The 23,063-nt window shown below is 39.6% G+C and overlaps 1 protein-coding gene across 1 annotated transcript in view; it reads right to left on the bottom strand.

Moving 5' to 3' along the window:
- The window catches only part of ASCC3 (activating signal cointegrator 1 complex subunit 3), a 366,541-nt gene that overhangs the window by 215,451 nt on the left and 128,027 nt on the right, over positions 1-23,063 (bottom strand). The window contains exons 11-12 of the mRNA XM_002714874.5: positions 8,615-8,779; positions 754-930 (exon numbers count right to left, since the gene is read on the bottom strand). Coding sequence (XP_002714920.2) covers positions 754-930; positions 8,615-8,779 — 342 coding nt within the window. The remainder of the gene's footprint in view (positions 1-753; positions 931-8,614; positions 8,780-23,063) is intronic.

Below are 23,063 nucleotides of genomic sequence, written 5' to 3'. Positions count from 1 at the left end.
GGCTGATGATGTGGTATAGTGGGTTAAGCCTCCGCCTGTGGTGCCAGAATCTCATATGGGCACCAGTTCAAGTCCCAGCTGTTCCTTTTCTGATCCAGCTCTTTGCTATAGCCTGGGAAAGCAGAAGATGGCCCAAGTCCTTGGGCTCTTGCACCCAGGTGGGAGACCCAGAAGAAGCTCCTGGCTCCTGGCTTCAGATCGGCTCAGCTCCAGCCTTTGTGGCCATCTAGGGAGTAAACTGCAGATGGAAGACCTTTCTCTCTTTCTCTCCCTCTGTAACTCTACCTCTCAAATAAATAAAATCTTTAAAAAAAGTCATTCATATGCATAATATGGCAATTATAAGTTAAACAGCATAACTCTCTTGATGGTTGCTACCATTAAATTAATTTTCATTTGCATATGTAGTATTATATATTTTAAATGAATATTAAATCAAAATAATATTACAGTAGTAAGAGTTTATATTATTTTACAATGTCCCTCTACCATACCAAAATAACTCTGGAAACTTTTCACTTTTAAGAGATGTGACTACACAGCATACATTGAAAATAGCAATACCAACTACTACCAACAAGTTTCTGCAAGAGGACTTGCTCTTTCACAAATGGTTGAGGGACAGACGCTTGATTATGTCATACCAGTAAAAGTTACTCTATTAGAACCTCTAATTCCAAGCAAGTATTCACAAACATGCCAGTAAAGATATTTTTAGAAAACAAATGTTTCATTATTAAAGCGAATATTTACCTTATTTGCACTTTTAATCCCCAAAAATGTCTGCCCAAGAGGTACTGGTCGAAAACGGCCATCAAAGTAGAAAAGTCCAATGTAAGGATTAACGTGTAAAAAAGTGGCAACATCGAGGTAGTTGGGTAAGGTTGCAGACAGTCCAAGAATCCTTATCATACTCTGTGTGGATTCAACCTAAATGGAATATTTTGATTAGACTTATTTTAAATAGACATAGGTTATTTAAATAAATTTAACTAAAAAAATACCATCACATGTTCTATTAATGGGATCTCTGAAAACTGTACATGGAGGGGTGAGTACTGTTGTGCAGACAGTAAAGCCTCCTGTGCAGTGCAGGCATCCAACGCAGCTCCCTGTCAATGTGCCTGGGAAAGCAGCAGGGGATGGCTCAAGTGCTCGGGACCCTGCACTCATGTGGGTGACCGGGATGACGGTCTTGGCTCCTGGCTTCAGTCTGTCCCAGCTCCGGCCTTTGTGGCTATTTGGGGAGTGAACCAGTGGATGGAAGATGTCTCTCTCTCTCTTTCTGCAACTCTGCCTTCCAAACCTATAAAACAAATTCTAAAGAAAACAAACTGCACATGGAAATGAGTTTAGAGGTCAACTGAGGGTCCCATCATATCAGACACTGTAGTCCTTAATTCACAAGCTTAGTTTAATAAATACTTAAAGAACTCTGCACTCACCAAAATTAAAAATAAATGTGGAAATTTACATTAAATAAATATAAGAATTTATAACAATTAAATGTTTTATTAAAGGAGGCCAGCACAGTGGCACAGCAGGTTAAGCTGCATTCTGCCAGCGCGGGCTTCCCAGGCGCTGGTTTGAGTTCCAGCTGCTCCACTTCCAATCCAGCTCCTGGCTAATGTGCCTGGGAAAGCGACGGAAGATGGCCCAAGTGCTTCCCACGTGGGAGACCCAGAAGTTCCTGCCTCCTGGCTTTGGCCTGGCTCAACCCTGGCAATTCCGGTCGATTTTGGAATGAACCAGTGGATGGAAGATTTCTCTGTCTCTTCCTCTCTATCTGTAGTTCTGATTTTCAATTAAAATAAATAAGCGAATAAATCTTTAAAAAAAAACTGGTTTATTTGGCCACAAAAACTCCATAAATTCCAAAGGATAAAAATCATATCAGCCAGATTATCTGATTACAATGTAATACACCTAGAAAGATGGCCAAAAGCTTCTATTCACTTAATGATTAAAACACAGAAAGACAAATACTACATGTTGTCTCTCACATGCGGAAGTTAAACAAAAAGTTACTTTGAAATTAAAACACTGATTACTAAGGCTGGGACAGCAGGTGAGGGAATTGAATAACAGGTACCAAAACACAATCAAATATAGGATACAAGTCCTAGTGTTCTACAGCACAATGGAACACCTGGAGCTTACAATAATACAGTATATACTAAATAAAGCACTTGAAGAGAGGGGCTGATGGGCTCCAAACACAAAGAAAAGATAAAGAAACAGAAAGGCTAGATGGTGGCTTGATTGGTTTATGCTGTGTATATGCGTTGGGATATTGCACTGTGCCCCATAAAAATGTACAGCTACTGAGTGTTAATCAAAAGCTTTAAAAACAGAATTAAAAGGAAAAATTATGTAATATAATTTTATCAGAAAAATTATTAAAAAATACATCATTATGATCACACAATGCTATTGTCAATCCACAGTAAGTTTTCTAGGGAAGGTATTGGTAAGTTTGCTCAGTCTTAGGAGAATAAATAGGTATAAACAAATTAGTCAGATTTGATTAAAATTAGAATCATCCGTCCACTGACGCTGGGTAGGGACCTAAACCACAGGCACTGGGGAAGCAGTGCTGAATAAGATTGATTTGTACATGTAAAGACTATTTGCAGGAACATAAAGAGGGAGGATTCAAAAATGACACAGATGGCTACAAATTAAAGTACAAATACATATACAACATTTTATGATGTTTTGTTTTTTCTAGAGAAATCTTACGAATATTAGTAAAAACACAAACCAACTCCACCAAAGGCAAAGAACTCCACATAACCAGAAACAACCACTATTTGTATTTTTTTTAAATAAATTCTTCACAACATACAGTCATTAGAATAGTGACTTAAATAACACGATAGTTTTGTGTAGCACTAGTGATGATTTCAGAGAGAAGGAAAATGACATTTGGTTTTAAAATCACTATTTAAAACACAAGAGTTATTGAACTTTTTTTTTTTTTTTTTTTTGGACAGGCAGAGTTAGACAGTGAGAGAGAGAAAGAGAGAAAGGTCTTCCTTCCGTTGGTTCACTCCCCAAAGGGCCGCTACATCCGGCGTGCTGCGCCGATCCGAAGCCAGGAGTCAGGTGCTTCCTTCTGGTCTCCCATGGGGTGCAGGGCCCAGGCACTTGGGCTACAGCAGAGAGCTGGACTGGAAGAGGAGCAACCAGGACAGAATCCAGCGCCCCAACCGGAACTAGAACCCGGGGTGCCGGCACCGCAGGCAGAGAAGCCATGGTGCCGGCTACTGAACTTATTTTAAGATATTTAATACTAAAATCATGATACCCTAACACCAAATATTTTTTTTTTCTGCTAAAAAGCTATTTAACAAAATTAGTTAAGAAGACAACTAGTTCTCAATAGGGATTGGGATCTCTTATACTTTTATCTTTTCTGAGATCTTCCCAACCACGCCAAGTGTGTTAATACCATCGTGCAATTTCAGATTCTACAATGTACTGGAATAGCTTCCTATGGCATGTCTACCTTAGGGACAAATACTGATGTGTTATGTGAAACACCGCCATCTACTGGGAAGATCTGGTAATCACAAGGAACAAACAGGAATCTTCATCCTAAAAATTGCTACGAAAACTGCACTAGGAGTTTGGAAATATGAGAAGAATCAAATAGATCATTTTGTCAATGAGATTAAAAACTAGTAATGGATATAGAGAAAAAGATTGAACGATATCAAGTTGTGAAATTAAGGAAGACAACAATAAATGCTAACAATGTACAAAGGGTGTAGAGTGGGAATAAGGTAATTCCTTCTGACTGAGGAATAAGGAAACACTTCTCTGTGGAGGTAGTAGTATTTGACAGAATTTAAAATGACAGATTTTCAGTAAATGGATATGGAGAATGATAAAGAAAGAAAACATATGCTTTAGCATTTATAACCTGTACTCTTGCTATCAAGAACACATTCTACCTCAAGTAAGACTACTTTCATCTCTGAAAGAGATGGCACTGGAAGGTTATTAAAGAAAGATCAACTAGGTTTGTAGGACTCAAACCTACAGTAGCTAATAGAAGTTAAGATTAGCAGGTAGACCATAATTTCTAATACCCCGCTAAAAAATCTGAATAGTTCTCTTAAACAAATGACAAGTCAGCAAAGGTGAGCAGAAGTGAGAAAAAAATTTGCTTTTTGCTTTTATTTTTTTTTTTTAATAAAAATAGGACCACTGAACTAGTAGTTTGTAAACATGACAAGAATCAAACAGACTCTTCAGTCAGTGAGATGAAAGTCCACTGAGGGATACAGATGAACAGAATTAACCATAGCAAGCTCTGAAATTTTAGGGAAGACTATGATAACTACTAAAAATGTATAAAGAAAGGGAAAGCAGAAAATATACAATTCAAGTAAAGAGGTATTGGTACATTCACAGTATGTATTTCAATATACATATTAATATCACATACGTTAAAATGTTATAATGTATTAATATGGAATTAGCATGCTTAAATTATATATTTCATCTAGCTCCCTGCTAATGTGCCTGGGAAAGCAGCAGAAGATAGCCCAAGTCCTTGGGACCCTGCACCCACGTGAGAGAACTGAATGGAGTTCCAGACTCTTGGCTTTGGCCTGGCTAAGCCCAGCCATTGTAGCCATTTGGGAAGTGAACCAGCAGATCAAAGATCTCTCTCTCTCTCCCCCTCTCCCTTAATGTCACTCTGTATAACTTTACCTTTCCAATCAATAATAAATCATTTTTTTAAAAAAGTAAAAGAGAGAAAATTGTTGCTCACTTTTCTCTTCACATAAAAGAGATTGTGTTAAAGAATATCTTACATTTCCAATGAAGAATATAACATGGGTATCTTTTAAACCTAGTTAATATAGCTCTACTTCATTCTTTTTAAAGGATGAAAAGTAGCATTTCTCTGCTTGAATATATTATAATTTACTAATCCATTTCCTCAACTGTTGAATATCTGAGTTGTTTCCAAAATATTATATATTAAAAAGAGGACTTCAATAAATATTTGCATTAATAAATTATTATGGATCTGCACTATTATCTCCAATGGTTGTCGTCTTAGAAGTAAAAATACAGGGTAGCTTTTTGTGGATGCTATCAAATGACATTTTATTTTCATTTTTGCCAGTTTCATAGAAATGTCTCATGTTGCTGTAGATTCCCTTTAATGCCTTTTCCAGATTTCTCAGTATTTTCATTTCTTCTATAAAATGACTCTTTCAATTTGCTAAGCTTATTTTCTTACTAATTCATAAAAACTTTTCTGTCTGCTTGTTCACTGTTCAAATGGCTGCAACTGCCAGGTCTGCGCCAGGCCTAAGCCAGGAGCCAGGAACTCCAGCCTGGTCTCCTACATGGGAGACGTAGTCAGGTACTCAGGTCATCAACCAATGCTTTCCCAGCCACACTAGCTGGAAGCTGGATAGGAAGTGGATCAGCCAGAACTCCAGCTGGCACGCTTGTCTAAGATGCTAGTGTCTCAAGTGGTGGATTAATCTGCTGGGCCACAATGCTGGTACCTCTCTGCCCCCCAAGATTATTTTTAAAATCTCTCCTATATTTTTCTCAATGGAGTTCAGAGTTTCGTTTGATGCAATTATATCTTTAATCTGCCCAGAATTTATTCTGTATTCATAAGATGAAAAACACACTAACATCTTTAAATTCTTTTATACAATATATCATTGCTTAAAGCTTTTTTTCAGCTAACAATTTATTTATTTGAAAGTCAGAATTACAGAGGGAGGGACAGAGAGAGAAATTTTCCATTTGCTGTTTCACTCCCCAAATGGCAGCAACAGCCAGAGCTAGCATAGGCCAGGTGGAAGACAGGAGTCAGGAGCTTCCTCCAGGTCTCCCATGTGGGTGCAGGGGCCCAAAGCACTTGGGCCATCTTCCGCTGCTTTCCCAGGTGCATCAGCAGAGAGCTGGATAAGTGAAACAGCTGGGACTCGAACCGGCACCCAAACGGGATGCTGGCACTGCAGATGGTGGTTTAACCCAGTACGCCATAGTGCTGGGTGTTTCTTAAAATTTCTTATTTTCTTAAAATTTCATATCTTTTTCATATTGAATTATCATACTTGCATCTGTATCAGGGATATTTAGGATATGAAAAATATAAAACAGCTTATATCTAACTAGATATCTGAGATGAGGGAGAGTATTAAACTAAACTTGACTATGACTTCAGATTTGGGCCTGTGAACCAAGTTGACTGTGATGTCATATGCTAATTACAAAGGCAAGATGACAGATTCCTAACATGCTTAGCAAGAGATGTCTACTGAACATCAAGCAGAAGCATACAATTGCGCTTGGATATAGCTATCAGTTAGGGGGATGGAGATATGCATCTTACATATACTATAAAAATTTCAATGACATAGGCATACAGGTGATATTTTTCCAGGGTAGATATTTAGACTGAGGAAAGAAGATGACCAGTGAAGGAGTGTTGGAAAACAAACATTTTGAAGGTGAGAATAGGAGTCAAGAAAAGGAATGTGGGAAAGAGCAGTTACGTATGTGAAAAAGATTCAAGTAAAGAAAATCAGGACAGAATGGCATAATGGAGACAAAGGGAAGTCTTCAGACTAAGGAAATAAAAAATAAAAAAATGGGTTTGAGAGCTCTTGTTGACTAGTGATCCTGGAATAACATTTTATTATCTCTGCTCAAGCAATGACCAGGCTGCAAGGGTTGAAAGCCAAAAGGGAAACAGTGAATATAGGTCAAAATGTCCAGAAGCTAGGTAAAGCAGACTTTTATTAAGCAGAAGCTACTGGAGAAGGATAGATTTAAGGGAGATTTTGTGGTGAAAATGGAAGTCACTTTGTGATTCTTTTAAGCTGAAGAGTCACTGTGCACTGAGTGAGCAGTCAGAAAAGGGGCAACATAGGCCGGTGCCACAGCTCACTTGGCTAATCCTCCACTTGCGGTGCCAGCACCCTGGGTTCTAGTCCCGGTTGGGGTGCCGGATTCTGTCCCGGTTGCTTCTCTTTCAGTCCAGCTCTCTGCTGTGGCCTGGGAAGGCAGTGGAAGATGGCTCAGGTCCTTGGGCCCTGCACCCACATGGGAGACCAGGAAGAAGCACCTGGCTCCTGGTTTCAGATCCGCGCAGCGTGCCGGCTGTAGCGGCCACTTGGGGGATGAACCAACGGAAGGAAGACCTTTCTTTTGCTCCCTCTCTCTCTCACTAACTCTGCCTGTCAAAAAAAAAAAAAAAAAAAAAAAAGAAAAAAAAAGAAAGAAAGAAAGAAAGAAAGAAAGAAAGAAAGAAAGAAAGAAAGAAAGAAAGAAAGAAAGAAAGAAAGAAAAAGAAAAGAAAAAAGAAAGGGGGCAATGTATGGAGAGAAAGGAATGGGGTTGAAGGCAAGGCAAGAAGAAACCTTGGAGAAAAGGAAGAGGGGTGCAACGGCGGGCATGCTTATAGGTGGCCAGGGGCAGGATGACATTTTTCTAGGTAGGGTTAGAAATTGACAGCATTTCAGCACAAGCGAATCCACTTCTGATCAGTAAAAAGTATTGTCATATAAGCTTGAAGCACAATGGGTTGGGGAAGAGCCACAGGGCAGATTGGTGAAGTTTGAAAGTGGAAACAATAGAACAGTAGCTTAGCAGTTCACAGGATAATCCCAGGAATCCAGGTGAATTCAGACTCTCTGAATACATAGTCTACATCAGTCTCTGAATGTCTACTGATATTTATCTACATCACTGCGTGAGCTTTATTGGTGATTAGCAGACTGGCTGCAGATGCAGACATGGCTCAACTGCTTCACTGACAATTTTTTCAGGTACTCAGGGGATAAGTAAGTTACTGACAAGAAAATAACTGGTCACCAAGCCAAGGCTATTTGAGAAAGAAAACAAAGGCAGTAGAACATGAATAGAAGACAAAAAATGGGGAGTCAAGGATGCAGAGTGTTGGATTAGATCAACATTCTGGTGTTCATCTGTGGTCTGAGTATGTACAATCTACCAGAAAACTTCTTCTAGCTTCATAAGCTTCTAACTTCATAGCTTTCAATATTTTCACTTAATGAAAAGATAGAAAATATCATGAGACTCTTGGCATTGGTTAAAACCAATTTCGGTTTTAACAATATATGAATAACCAAAAAAGCCAAAACCAAGAGACAAAATACTCTTGTGCTCTTTAAAACTATTAAGATAATTCATACTTGGCAATCATTAATTCACTTTGTTTAGTGTGCTCAGAAACAAGTAAATATTGTTCAAGTTTCTGGGGAGCAAAGAGAAAAGAAGTGGATCAAAAGAGTAATTTTCTCCTATGCTCTATCATATTTTAATTCTGCTTAGTCAACATGAGATTCAGTTTTGCAAACAACATATATTTACAACGGAAGATTTCCAGTTTTTATTTTGGTTAATTTTAAAAGACTTCATCAAAATAAGACTTGGAAGGATAGGAACCTTTTAATATGAAAATGAAATCACTACAGGTTTCTTTATAATACAATTATCATTGTTTCCATAAACAATACAGATTAATATTCCCTTTGAATGGCACATATTACATTTAAAAACTTATCTTTCCCAACATAAGCTTTTATAAATAATTTACTCTTACCTGTCGTAAAGTACGTGCAACTATGCTTTCTAATACTGGTCCTCTATCTTCATGAAGCAGATGGACTTCATCGAGAATAAGCAGCTTGACAATTTGGGAAAGGGCGACATCCCCAACACTCTTTCTCGTCACTACATCCCATTTTTCTGGTGTGGTCACAAGCATCTGTAAGACAAAAAAATGTAATCAAATCAAAAAGAGAAAAAAGCCACAATTATTTAAATTTCAACTTATGCCATTCAAGAAGAAATATTTTCGGCCACTCCTATACAAATTAAGAAAGAAGTGCTTAAAATATCCCAGACGTCTTATTCACTGTAGACAAGTCATTTCAGGATTGTACTTTGGCCTGTGATACAAAGCAGTTACTCAAAGCTCACTGAAGGTGGTTTGTCAGTGAACTGTAATATGAAGTGTATAAAAACTTACACAAAACATTTTTAAAATGTCTTACAATATATATAAAAAACCCCAGCTGTATCTTTTGGTTTATACTGATACGGGATTAGGAAGTGATAAATGTTAAAAGGAAAAGAAAAACAACAAATCACTCTAGGATGCTGATCAGCATCAAATCTTTTCTAAGTTGTAGGAAACTCTATTACTGATACACAGTTTCCAAACGCTGGCCTTTGGAACACATGACTGGCACAGCAGTTATGCGACTGCATGGCACAACCCATATCCTAAATCAAAGTGCTCATGTTTGAGTAGCAGCTCTGTTTCCAATTTCTGGTTCCTGCTAGTGCATACCAGGAGAGCAGTAGGTACTTGTGTCCCTGATACCAATGCAGGCGACTTGCATTGAATTCTGAGCTGCTGGCTTTGGCCTTGCCCAGCTCTACCTGTTGGGAACATTTGGTGAGTAAACCAGCAGATGGAAAATCTCTCTCTCTCTCTCTCTCATTTGCTTTCTCAGATTTTCTATTTTGCAAATAAAAATAAGTGAAAGTTTTAAATAAAAATTTCTCTTTAATACCAACTTGTATACAAAGTACTTTATGCAAGAAAAGAATATATTTGGTAAGGCATATCTGGCACATACTAGCAACCCAAACAGTGAATCACTGGAGAGCAATCAGGGCATTTAGAGCAGGAAACAGGCCCAGAGTATTTATCTGAACTATACAGAAGCAGACCATCTGGAATGATGCTGTGATTATAAATCATTACTTTTACATACTGAATTGTTTGGAGTCTCTCAAAGTATACTGTGGAAGAAAAAGGTGAGAAGATTAATAACATACTCTACTGTAGTAACATCATATAAGGCAGTAAGCCCATACCTGGATAGTTCAAAGTATACACCAGGAAACAGATCAAAAGCAAAATTTCACTTAGCCAGGATATCAGAGTATGGAGACAGATGACAATCAATACTTCAAATGTGCTTGAGAGGGGCTACCTGAGCTGGGGTTCAATTATTCTCTCAACATTGTAATGTTATTTTACCTTTGTTTTAAAGTCACTTAAGGGGACGACTGCAAATGATGAGGAAATTTTTTTTTATTTGACAGAGTTACAGAGAGAGAGAGAGAGAGAGAGAGAGAGAGAAAGGTCTTCCTTCCGTTGGTTCACCCCCCAAATGGCCGCCACGGCCGGCGCTGCACCGATCCGAAGCCAGGAGCCAGGTGCCTCTTCCTGGTCTCCCATGCAGGTGCAGGAGCCCAAGCACCTGGGCCATCCTCCACTGCCCTCCTGGGCCACAGCAGAGAACTGGATTGGAAGAGGAGCAACCGGTATTAGAACCCAGCACCCATATGGAATGCCGGTGCCGCAGGCGGAGGATTAACCAAGTAAGCTACGGCACCGGCCCCATGAGGAAATTCTTACTAGAAGCAAAATCCACATTTATCAGTATGACCTACTGCATTTTCAGAGATACCAGTGCTACCATTTTGAAACAGACTCTGTCAACCACCAACTTTAGCATTTGTACATCTACAGAACACAAATTAACAGACTAATGAAACAGATGATGCAATGCATAGCTAAGGTGTGAGAGACTACAGACACAAGCTGTTTAGCTGGTTTGCTGAAGCTAAAATGGCAAAGATATGTTGCTGGAATTAAGCATAAACATGTATAATGAAGTTTGAGTTCTAAAATGGGATGAAACATTCACTGTGCATTAATTAACATCTTTTACAATCTTACAATAAATTTAAATTGAACTTCTACTTTGAATAATGACATTTAAAGTAACCCAAGATATATTAGCATAAATACGAGGGTACTTCAAGAAGCTCATGAAATTAAAAGATATGTACATTTTTCCAAAACTTTCTACAGTACCCACATATATGGATATTGCTTACGAACAGTGCTTTTCACTAAAAAGTCCTTGAAAAATAAATACATGCATTTAAAAAAGCAAACAGCAACTCTCTTAAAATGTAATTGGCATTTTAACATATAACATAAAGAAGTTACCTTACTAGTAATAAATATTTGGACAGCTATAAATTCTGCTCTTTAAATAATAAGAACAAAGCTTGGCTACCTGCCTCACCCTGAACTTGTAATACTATGCCAGTACCGTCTTAAAATGAACTTTCAGAGGTAATAATGTGGTGACAATTAAAATGTAAAATCAAATTTTCAAACAGCAGAAAGATATATCACCAAATCTTAAAAATACTCTCTAGCATTTTGCTTCCTATACTCTATGTAAGAAATGGCTACATTTATATCACCATCTCACCATTCAGTTCCTGAACTGAAACGGCTAGAAAATAAAGTGTCACATTTGCTTAATGAATTGGAACTCATGCAAGACATTTCCATCTGCTCGGGTATTAGGGCATGGGTTAACTGTCAATATTTTTACTGTCAACTTAAATTTCTCACAGTACATGTGCTTACTCCCTAGGCAGTATAAAAATCATTATTCAAAATGGTTCCACTTTTAGCCTGTCCATTGGGAAAAATGCATAGTTGAGGTGCTTACACATCACCATTATGTCAAAAAGTTGGTGCATTCAATTTTAAAACACTCATCAATTTGACAGGAAAACCAAAGGATCTAAGACTTTCCAGAACCATCTCATCTGGTAATTCACTTACACATTATTATGAAAAACCTTCCTTATGTTTGTATGTAATAAAATCACAATATTTACTTTTTCATCATTGTTTCATTACTACTCAATTACTGTCTTCTCTGTTCAAAATATATTCCTTCTTGAAGAAGGTTAGAGAGGAGAAAACACAGTAAAATTTTCAATCTAAAATTTTTATAATTGTTTGCTAACCCACACAGTAAACCCCTTATCAAAATACACCAGAGATGGTGCTTCACTGAATGAAAAATATCATGCCTGATTCCAAGTATTTGCACTTGTTCCAAACAGAATTGTTCGAATTTTGATCTACAAATTACCAAAGATATCACAAAGCCACATGTCAAAAAATGCTCATGAGAGGAATGAGTTTGAGTGTGCATTTTACATGTTGTTCTTTTCATCCATATTTTAAAAGACAGAACTAATCTATTGCTCCTTGAGGATGAGAAATGTAAAGATTCAAGAGGCAGAAAAGAACTGTTACTGTCAACCAGGCAGCAATTACAGGCAGATAATCAGCTCCAATGTTAGACCCCAGAGCTACAATCTAACCAACTAAATTAATGGACCTTCTAAAGGGTTGTCATGGAAAAATTACATTGTTCTTGAATATGTATTAATTCATATTTTTTACCCTGCAAATAGTTACTGGAGAGGCAAAGATGAAAAAGTGATTAATGTTTCTAGAAAGGCTTCATAAAGAACTGAGCTAGAATGAGGATAAGGAAATAAAAACAGTCCTTTGGAAGAGCAGGGACAAACGGAAAGGGGGCAGTAAAGATCATCTGGAAGGGACAGAATTTTGCTGTACCTTGTTAGGGGTATGGCTTATGCATTTGTCAAAACTCACAGAACCAGAGGTTCACACTGTGGTGCTGTAGGTCAAGCTGCCTACAACTTCCACAACCACATACAAGGGCTGATTCGAGTCCCAGCTGCTCCATTCCTGATCCAGCTCCCTGCCAATACACCTGACAGAGCAGCAGACGACGGCACAAGTGCTTGGGCCCCTGCACCCATGTGGGAGACCCAGAAGAAGCTCCTGGCTCCTAACTTCAGCCTGGCCCAGCCCTAACTGTTGAGGCCATTTGGGAAGTGAAAGATTTCTTTCTCTCTGTCTCTCCTTCTCTGTGCAACTCTGCCTTTCCAACCGAATCAATACATCTTTAAAATTTAAAAATAGAGAGAGAGAACTTACACAGAGGTGAAAAGGCCCTAAGAGATAAAATGACTGAAATACATTGAAAGTTATTTTTCAAAAGGAGGCAAATGGAGCAATAAAGACTAATGACACAAGATGACACTCAGAAAATATTATGGGGGCCAGTTCTATGGCATAGAAGCCTCTGCCTGCAGTGCCAGCATCCTATATGGGTGCTGGTTTGAGTCCCAGCTGCTCCACTTACAATCCAGCTCCATGCTAATATGTTTGGGAAAGAAGCAGAAGGTGGCCCAAGTTCTCAGGTCTCTGCAACCACATGGCAGACCTGGAAGAAGCTCCTGGCTTCAGCCTGGCCCAGCGCTGGCTGTTGTAGCCATTTGGGGATCAACGGATAGAAAATCTCTCTCTCTGTGTCTCCTTCTCTATATCTGCCTTTCAAATAAATAAATAAATCTTTAAAAAAAAAGGAGAAAATATTGTTAAAATTATCTAGTGAATGAATGGTATTTTGGTTAGTTTTTCAAAGAGGTTCTTATTTTTTAGAGAGACATTTCTACTTAGAAATTTTTTGAAAAACCACAAAACTGAAAAAGATTAGAAAATAACATTTTTGTTTAAAGTGGAGGAAAACATTAAGATTGTTATGCTAATATACAGTAATCAGAACCAAATGCCAATGTTTAAGAACAGCAAAATTTAAACAAGAGTGTCAATTTGTTAAGTCAACAACAGGAGTCACTGTGCACTTACTCCTCATGTAGGATCTTTGTCCTTAGTGTGCTGTACATTGAGATTTAATGCTGTAACTAGTACTCCAACAGTATTTTTCACTTGATGTTTCTGTGTGGGAGCAAACTGTTGAAATCTTTACTTAATGTATGCTAAACTGATCTTCTGTATATAAAGAGAATCGAAAATGAATCATGATGTGAATGGAAGGGGAGAGGGAGTGGGAAAGGGGAGGGTTGCGGGTGGGAGGGACGTTATGGGGGGGAAGCCATTGTAATCCATAAGCTGTACTTTGGAAATTTATATTCATTAAATATAAGTTAAAAAAAAAAGAACAGCAAAATTTAAAATGTTATATATACTTTATTACTCTGTAATTTTTTTAATTTAAATGTGGAGGCTACAATTTACAGATTTCTATAAAGTGAACTTATTACTCCCACCTTCCTAAATTGGTAGCCTCCATGCCACCAGCTTCTTGGTTTGTAAAATATATGCATGTGTGCCCACACACATACACACATACACAAAATTTTCGCAAGACTTAAGAAAATATTTATTTACTTATTTATTTATTTGAGAGACAGAATGATGGGTTTGGGGGCAGATAGGAAGAGAGAGGTTGAGAGAGAGAGAGAAAGACAGAGAGAAAGAGACCCCCTAAATGGCCACTGCTAAAGCCTAAAGCCAAGAACTCCATCCAGGTCTCCCATGTGGGTTTACTGGGGGAGGTTTTCAGCCATCATTCCCTGTTTTCCCACGTGCACTGACAGGAAACTGGATGGGGAGTGGCGCAGCTGGGCCTCAAATTCAGTATGGGATGCCAGCCTCACAAGCAGTGGCTTAACTTACTGTGCCACAATGCTAGCCTTTGTTGTTTCAAAGGTTTGTTTGAAAGGCAGAATGACAGAAGGAAACACACACACACACACACACACACACACACACACACACTTGACAAAGCTGCTCATGGTATTTTTATGACTAAGAAGGTAGGTGAAGGTGGTTGATGACATGGTAATGAGATTTCTGAACAATCTTACTCAAAGATTCTTACTTAACAAACGGACAATAAAAAAGAAAACAAAACAACAGCCATTACCTTTAGAATAAGGGAGCTGCTGTAGGGGGACTTAAAAGGAGAGAACCAGAAAATATGAGAAGAGAAAGGAGAAAAGGAGGGAGGGAAGAAGGAAGAAATGAGGGGGGGGAGGGGGAGAGGGAGAGGGAGAGAGGGAGAGGGAGAGGGAGGGAGAAGGAGAGGGAGAGGGAGAGAGAGGGAAAGCAAGCGAGTGAGCATGTGTTTATGGATACACAAATCGGCATTTTATAAAAAGGTTTTCAATCTCCTGAACAAACTCCTAAAATCTGGCAAATCAAGGTGTGTTGGCAGGTAGGCTTCACATTTTCTATAGAGAAAAACAACTAGGTACTCGATGACAACATCCCACTCCTAAAACCTTCCAATTTGAGCAAGTTAATTAATTATACACAAAACACAGTGCTGAAAATTTTAAGAAATTTACTTATTTATTTATCTATATTTATTGAGAGGCAGAAAAAGAGAGAGGAGGTAGGGACAGAGAGAGAAAGAGAGAGAGAGAGAGAGAGAGAGAGAATCTCCTATCTGTTGGTTCTCTCCCCAAATGCCTACATCAGCTAGGGCTGGGCAGAGACCTAAGGTGTGAGACAGGAACACAACGCACGTCTTCCAAGAGTGTGTCTGGAATCTAATTACCACTGCCTCTGAGGGTCTACATTACCAGGAAGCTAGAGGTAAGAGCCAGAGACAGGAATCCAACTCAGGTACTCAAATAAGGGAAACAGGTGTCTTAGTTGCTAAGCTAAACACTGCCCCTAAGTTCTGAAATTATCTTATTAACAATGCATATTCTGCTTAAGATGCTGAAAAATGTTTTCATTGTCTAAAAGTAATCTACATATGTTTAACTAATCTTGTTATATCTAATCATCAAATCATATTGCTCTCATACCTAATTTTAAATTATTATGTCTACTGGAACAATTTGTTTCTTTGAAACAGATGGCTATAAGTTAAAAGATTTAAAATTTTAAATCAAAAGGAATACATGAAATTCAAAATATAAAAGTATGCCTTTAAAAATATTAATTTTTATTTCTTTGAAAAGCAGAGTAAGAAAGAGAGGGAGAGACAGAAAGAGAGGTCTTCCATTCCCTGTTTCTCTCCTCAAATGGACACGAAGACCTGAGGTTGGGCAGGATGAAGCCAGGTTCTTCATCTGGGATACCCTTGTGGGTGGCAGAGGGCCAAGCACTTAGTCCATCCTCTGCTGCTTTCTCAGGCACATCAGGAGAGAGCTGGATTCAAAGCGGAGCAGCCAGGACTTGAACCAGCTGACGCCCATATGGGATGTTGGTGTCACAGGCAGCAGCTTTACCCAGTATGTCACAATGCTGACCCCAAAAGTATACTTTGTTGCTCTGATATTCCAAATAATAATTAGACTATAGAGAAGTTGAAAAATTATTTAAATTAGATAAATAACTTTTTAAAACACCAGAGTGATAAAGATGGAATTTTTCCACTTATTTTCAATACTTATTTATTTATTTGAAAAGCAGAGTTATCCAGAGAGGGAGAGACAGAGAGAGGAGTTTTCCATTACCTGGTTCACTGCCTAAATGGCCACAGTGGCCAGGGCTGGGCCAGGCTGAAGTTATGTGTCTGGAACACCATCCAGATTTCCATCATGAGTATAGGGGCCCAATTACTTGGGCCATCTGCTACTGTTTTCACAGACGCATCAGCAGGGAGCTGGATCAGAAGTGGAGAAGTTGGGACTAGAATCAGTGCACAAATGGGATGCCAGCATCATAGGTGGCAGCTTAACTGACCATGACTCAGGTCCCAATTATACCTATTAAACTCCACGAGTATTTATAATTTCATCAAATCTCAGGAGACACTGATTGTAAGCTATATAGTAACTTTATGTACCACTAAGAAGGTAAAGTACCATCAAATAAACTTTCAAAATGTGTATTATAATGGCTGAAATAGGATATATATATATAAAACACAAAATGTTAAGAAACTTATTAATCCAAATGCTCACTGTCTCTCAAATAAATAAACATACAAATAAATAAAGTAATATTCAAGCATCTCTCCTTAGGGCAGGCCTTTGGTGCAGCTATTAAGAGGATTCTTGGGATGCCAGAATCCCAAATTGGAGTGGCTGGTTACTCTCTTCATTCCAGCTTCTTGCTAATGTGCGAAGTAGAGAAATCTACATGGGAAGCCCAGATTGAGTTCCAAACTCCTGGCTTCGGTCTGGCCCCATCCAAGCTGTTGTGTGCATTTGGAGAGTTTGTCAGTGGATGTAAGCTGGTGTGCTCTCTCTTTACATCTCCCTTCGCTTTTATTTTTCAAATACATTAAATAAATAAATAATTTTAAAATTCTTCCTTAATATATCTTCTGTGGTGAGAAAGTCAGCCTGGAACTGCTATAAATCATATGCTAACACTATAGATATTAGACATGGCAACAGCTTGCAGGACTTAAGAAGTCTATCTTCCTCTCAAAAATACATAATCACCCACTTAGTCAACCAATAAGCTTATAAATTACATGAATGTTTTAATTTAAAGATTAAATCTAAAATGTCACAGTTTAGATTCCATAAGCATACATATAATTACAGTTATATTAACCTCTGACACACAAATGTCACTTCTGATTGATGGCAACAGCCTTCGTAATGGAACTGGACAGCTTGATGATTACACCTGCCCCTTGGGATACTACAACAAATCAGTTAGTTCCAACTACTTCCTTTTCCACAACTTTTATGTTCCCTCCACTTCCATCAATTCACATGCATGAGTGCTCACTCACACGTAGAAAATACAAAGTTCTCTCAAATATATAGTTATATTTATGTCAAAGAGAACAGCTTTAAATTATTTAATGAAAATATAGGAACTAATTGGGAATCTTCAATTACAAGAGTACTCCTGCAGCATACTGTTTGTTGAAAAGTATACAGTAAAGCTAACACATAATGTTATCTGAAGTATATTTTGGTGTTTTCATATTAACAACACTGATATTTTAACTAAAATTTCATATGGAACATTTACTAAATAATTAAAATACATATTCATTGAAAAATTATAAAACTTTTGAAGGAACTGAGAGTATGGAATGCTGAGAACAAGAGAGATTAAGCTCTGCTATTTAAAACTGAACATTTAAGAAAATGCTTTCTAGATTACATATGGAAGAGAATTTCCTTTCCAGATATTTTTGTTGATTAAAAATTCTTTTTATCAAACCTAGTATATACCACTGAAGTCTAGCCTCATCAGCACAGGTCCTCAAAAGGTACAATGTTTGGTTATCTTGAAATTTAACTAGTTACACAAAATTAAGAAAATACAAAATTGTTTATAATTCTGTGTGTCCAAACAATAAAAACCTTGCTCCTGGCATTCTAACTACTTGTTTGTAGTCAGGCTTCCATTCAATTAGAGTGTCCTAGAGCCGGGACATGCCACATTTTACAATGATATCTCTTCATATTTATACAGACAGGTTACTGTTGACATGTGACTAAATTTGTAGTATCAACTTGTTCTGGGGTGAGTCCTGATCTGTACAATTGTGACATGGTTCATAGAAAACAGGTTTCCTTAGGTTATTGTAAAATAGTATTTTTCACTTCTGAATGGCTTAATGCTGCTTGAATTCAGAGAGATAAAAAACTTCGCTAATACAACTTTGAAAATTTAAAGACACTACCTGTCACTTGCCACATGTGCAAAATTCAGTTTGAAGATCAATCTCTCATGAAAATGAAACATTTTAAAATGTAATATTGTGGTCGGCGCCGCGGCTCACTAGGCTAATCCTCCGCCTGCGGCGCCAGCACCCCGGGTTTTAGTCCCGGTCGGGGTGCCAGATTCTGTCCCGGTTGCTCCTCTTCCAGTCTAGCTCTCTGCTGTGGCCTGGGAAGGCAGTGGAGGATGGCCCAGGTCCTTGGGCCCTGCACTCGCATGGGAGACCAGGAGAAGCACCCGGCTCCTGGCTTCGGATCCGCACAGCGCGCAGGCCGAAGCAGCCACTTGGGGGGTGAACCAACGAAAAAAGGAAGACCTTTCTCTGTCTCTCTCTCACTGTCTAACTCTGCCTGTCAAAAAAAAAAAAAAAAAAAATATGTCATATTGTAATGCCAAACTACCATACCTCAAATATGATAAACTAAATAAATCAATGTATTCTGCAACTGTTCAAAAAAACAACTAAAAAATAATACCAATTTCACATCATTAATTCCAGGCATTCAATATTTAAGGTTCATATTATTTCAAGAAAAATCAATGTTTGGAGTCTATTTTGGGAAAGGAGAGGCAGACAAAGGGAAGAAACTAAAATTTTATCAAAAAATCATGGTAGGGGCTGGGGCTGTGGTGCAGCACATTAAGGCCCTGGTATGCAGTGCCGGCATCCCGAATAGGTGGAGGTTCGAGGCCAGTTCCAATCCAGTTCTCTCCTATTGCCTGAGAAAGCAGTAGAAGATGGCCCATGTCCCTGGGTGCCTGCATCAGTGTGGGAGAGCTGGAAGAAGCTCCTGGCTCCTGGCTTCAGATCAGCTCAGTTCCAGCCATCTGGGGAGTGAACCAGCAGATGGAAGACCTCTCTCTGTCTCTTCCTCTCTCTGTAACTCTTTCAAATAAATAAAATAAATCTTAAAAAAAAAAGTAGGATAAAAAAATACTAAAAATGACTAATTAAGGAAATATATTTTTAATTGTTCTTTTTTTAATTAATTAATTTATTTGACAGATAGAGTTAGACAGTGAGAGAGAGAGAGAGAGACAGAGAGAAAGGTCTTCCTTCCGTTGGTTCACCCCTCGAATGGCCGCTATGGCCAGTGCTGCAAGGATCCGAAGCCAGGAGCCAGGAGCTTCCTCCTGGTCTCCTATGCTGGTGAAGGGGCCCAAACACTTGGGCCATCCTCCACTTCCCTCCCGGGCCACAGCAGAGAGCTAGACTGGAAGGGGAGCAACCAAGACTAGAACCCGGCACCCATATGGGATGCTGGCACTGCTGGAGCATTAACCAAGTGAGCCACAGCAACAGCCCTTTAATTGTTTTTACTGATGAATTATTCTTATTTTTGGATCATTCATAAATAAAGGACAGGGCACACACACTATTTAATTACCATTTGTAGGTGATCCAAAAGGAACTTCCAGATAGAACTTTATAATTCACTCACTGTTCTCAGAAGTGTGTGTGTATGTGTGTGTGTGGTTGCAAATACAAATATAACTAGCACTTTAGAAGTTATAGCTTAAGGAGAAAATCCAGAGAAGAAATGCATCTAAACTCTTTCTTACACAATGCTATGAGATACAATGGTCACCCATAGTGGACAACACTTATAGCTCAAGCACCTGCCATTGCTTCTGCCTACATTCCAGGGTCCAAACTGCTCATAGAGCACCAATATAACTGCTATACAAAGTCAACTGAAATTATATATTTTTCTAGACTTTCTTCTCCATTTTCTATCATCTAACAAACTTACAATACTGAAAAAAAGATCCAATTACTCATCATTTATTTTAAAGTAGCTTAACAGAGACTTACACTGAAAATAGGCCTAACAAAGTGATAAAAAAGGAGAAAAGCAAACATGGTCAAAGGATTAGCCCACACAGTGACTGTGATTAAGTATACAACTTGGCTCTACAGTGGGTGTTGTGGCACAGCAGATTAAGCTGCTGCTAAGGGCACTCATAGCCCATATCTGAGTGTCTGGTTGGAGTCCCAGATAGTATGCTCTTCCCATCCAGTTTCCTGCTAATGTACCTGGGATGTAGTGGGTAATGTTCCAAATACTTGGGTCCCTATGACCCGTGAGGAAGACCTGATTGGAGTTCCTGATTATTGGCTTCTGCCTGCCCTATCTCTGGGTGTAGTGGGATTTGGGGAATGAACCCATGGATAGATCTATTTCTTTCTCTCTCTCTACTCACCCACAAAGTTCCTCTCTCTACTCACCCCCAAAGTTCCTCTCTCTGAAACTCTGTTTTCACAAAAATAAGTGCTTTTAAAAAAATAAACAAAACTGGGGCCGGCACTGTGGCACAGTGGGTTAAGCCTCTGCCTGCAGTGCCAGCATCCCATGTGGGTGCTGGTTTGAGACCAGCTGCTCCACTTCTGCTCCAGCTCCCTGCTATGGCGTGGGAAAACAGAAGAACATGGCCCAAGTTTTGGGCCCCTGCACCCGCATGGGAGACCCAGAAGAAACTCCTGGCTCCTGGTTTCGGATTGGGGCAACTCGGGCCATTGCGGCCAATTGGGGAGTGAACCATCAGACGGAAGACCTCTCTCTCTCTCTCTCTCTCTCTCTCTCTGTGCCTCTCCTCTCTCTGTGTAACTCTGACTTTAAAATAAATAATCTTTTAGGGGCCGGCACTATGGTCACTTGGTTAATCCTCCGCCTGTGGTGCTGGCATCCCATATGGGCACCAGGTTCTAGTCCTGGTTGCTCCTCTTCCAGTCAGCTCTCTGCTGTGGCCCGGGAAGGCAATGGAGGATGGTTCAAGTACTTGGGCCCCTGCATCTGCATGGGAGACCAGGAAGCACCTGGCTCCTGGCTTTGGATCGGCATAGCACCAGCCATGGCGGCCATTTGGGGGGTGAACCAACGGAAGGAAGACCTTTCTCTCTGTCTCTCATGGTCTAACTCTGTCAAATAAAAGTAAATAAATAAATAAATAATCTTTAAAAAATACATAAATAAACAAAACCAGCTCTAAGCTTTTTTGATATCTGACCAAAAAAAACTGACACATGGATCAAAATGGAGACAAAACAGATCCTAAATCAAAAGTCTTATTCTGGAATCAAACTTTTTAAAAATTTATTTATTTGAAAGGCAGAGTTACAAAGAGAGGGAGAGAGAGAGATCTTCTATTCCTTGGTTCACTTCCCAAATGGCTGCAAGTCAGTGCCAGTCCAGGCTGAAGCTCGTAGCCAGCTGCTTCATCTGGGTCTCAATGTGGGTGTAAGGGTCCAGGCTCTTGGGCCATCCTCTGCTGCTTTCCCAGGTGTAATTACAGAGAGCTCGATCAAAAGTAGAGCAGCAGGAACTCAAACTGGTACCTATATGGGATGCTGGTGTTGCAGGCGGCAGCTTTACCCACTGCGCCACAATGCTGATCCCCTGGAACCAAATTTTTAAGAGCAGTTTCTTTCATGGACATTACTCTCAGGTTGAGTGACACAACAGAAAATCTTCAACACTTTTAGAACATATGTAACAGGGGCCGGCACCGCAGCTCACTAGGCTAATCCTCCGCCTAGCAGCGCCGGCACACCGGGTTCTAGTCCCGGTCGGGGCGCCGGATTCTGTTCCGGTTGCCCCTCTTCCAGGCCAGCACTCTGCTGTGGCCAGGGAGTGCAGTGGAGGATGGCCCAGGTGCTTGGGCCCTGCACCCCATGGGAGACCAGGAAAAGCACCTGGCTCCTGGCTCCTGCCATCGGATCAGCACGGTGCGCCGGCCGCAGCGCGCCGGCCGCGGCGGCCATTGGAGGGTGAACCAACGGCAAAAGGAAGACCTTTCTCTCTGTCTCTCTCTCTCACTGTTCACTCTGCCTGTCAAAAAAAAAAAAAAAAAAAAGAACATATGTAACAGGGACCTCATGGGACCAGTGCTTTCAGTTCCTTGGGGTAAAACCAACATTAAACTCAACATTAAATTCAATGTATTGTAAGCAATGTAATAGGTTAATTATTTTTTTAAGATAAGAAAAACACAAAATGATATAAAGCATTCAATTCATATGGGAAGGTATAAAGAGAGCCTTCCCCCATGCCCTCTTCCCTGTTTTTCTTCTCTAAAGCAACCATTCTTTATTAATAGGCTTCTAAAACTAGAAGAAAATATTTAGGCATGCATGAGATTTTTAAAAAGTATGTACACGGGGCCGACGCCGTGGCTCGATAGGCTAATCCTCCGCCTGCGGCGCCGGCACCCGGGTTCTAGTCTCGGTCAGGGCGCCGGATTCTGTCCCAGTTGCCCCTCTTCCAGGCCAGCTCTCCGCTGTGGCCCGGGAGTGCAGTGGAGGATGGCCCAAGTGCTTGGGCCCTGCACCTGCACGGGAAACCAGGAGAAGCACCTTGCTCCTGGCTTCGGATCAGCGCGACGCGCTGGCCACACGTGCCGGCCGCAGCAGCCATTGGAAGGTGAACCAACGGTAAAGGAAGACCTTTGTCTGTCTCTCTCTCACTGTCCACTCTGCCTGTCAAAAATAAAGAAAATTAAAAAAAAAAAAAAGTATGTACACGGTACACAAGTACACCATGCTCTATCTTATGATAGTAGTTCTTGTAGGATCTACATTGATGAGGTCAAAGGGAGTTTATTAGCCAGTTTTTGTTTTGTTTTCGGTTATTTGAACTAAAAGAGAAGCTGCCAATGAAGGAAGAAG

The sequence above is a fragment of the Oryctolagus cuniculus genome, chromosome 5 (genome assembly GCF_964237555.1).
Source record: "Oryctolagus cuniculus chromosome 5, mOryCun1.1, whole genome shotgun sequence".
Taxonomy (NCBI): domain Eukaryota; kingdom Metazoa; phylum Chordata; class Mammalia; order Lagomorpha; family Leporidae; genus Oryctolagus; species Oryctolagus cuniculus.
The sequence above is the reverse complement of the archived record's forward strand: the minus strand, read 5'-3'. Positions and strand labels throughout refer to the sequence as shown.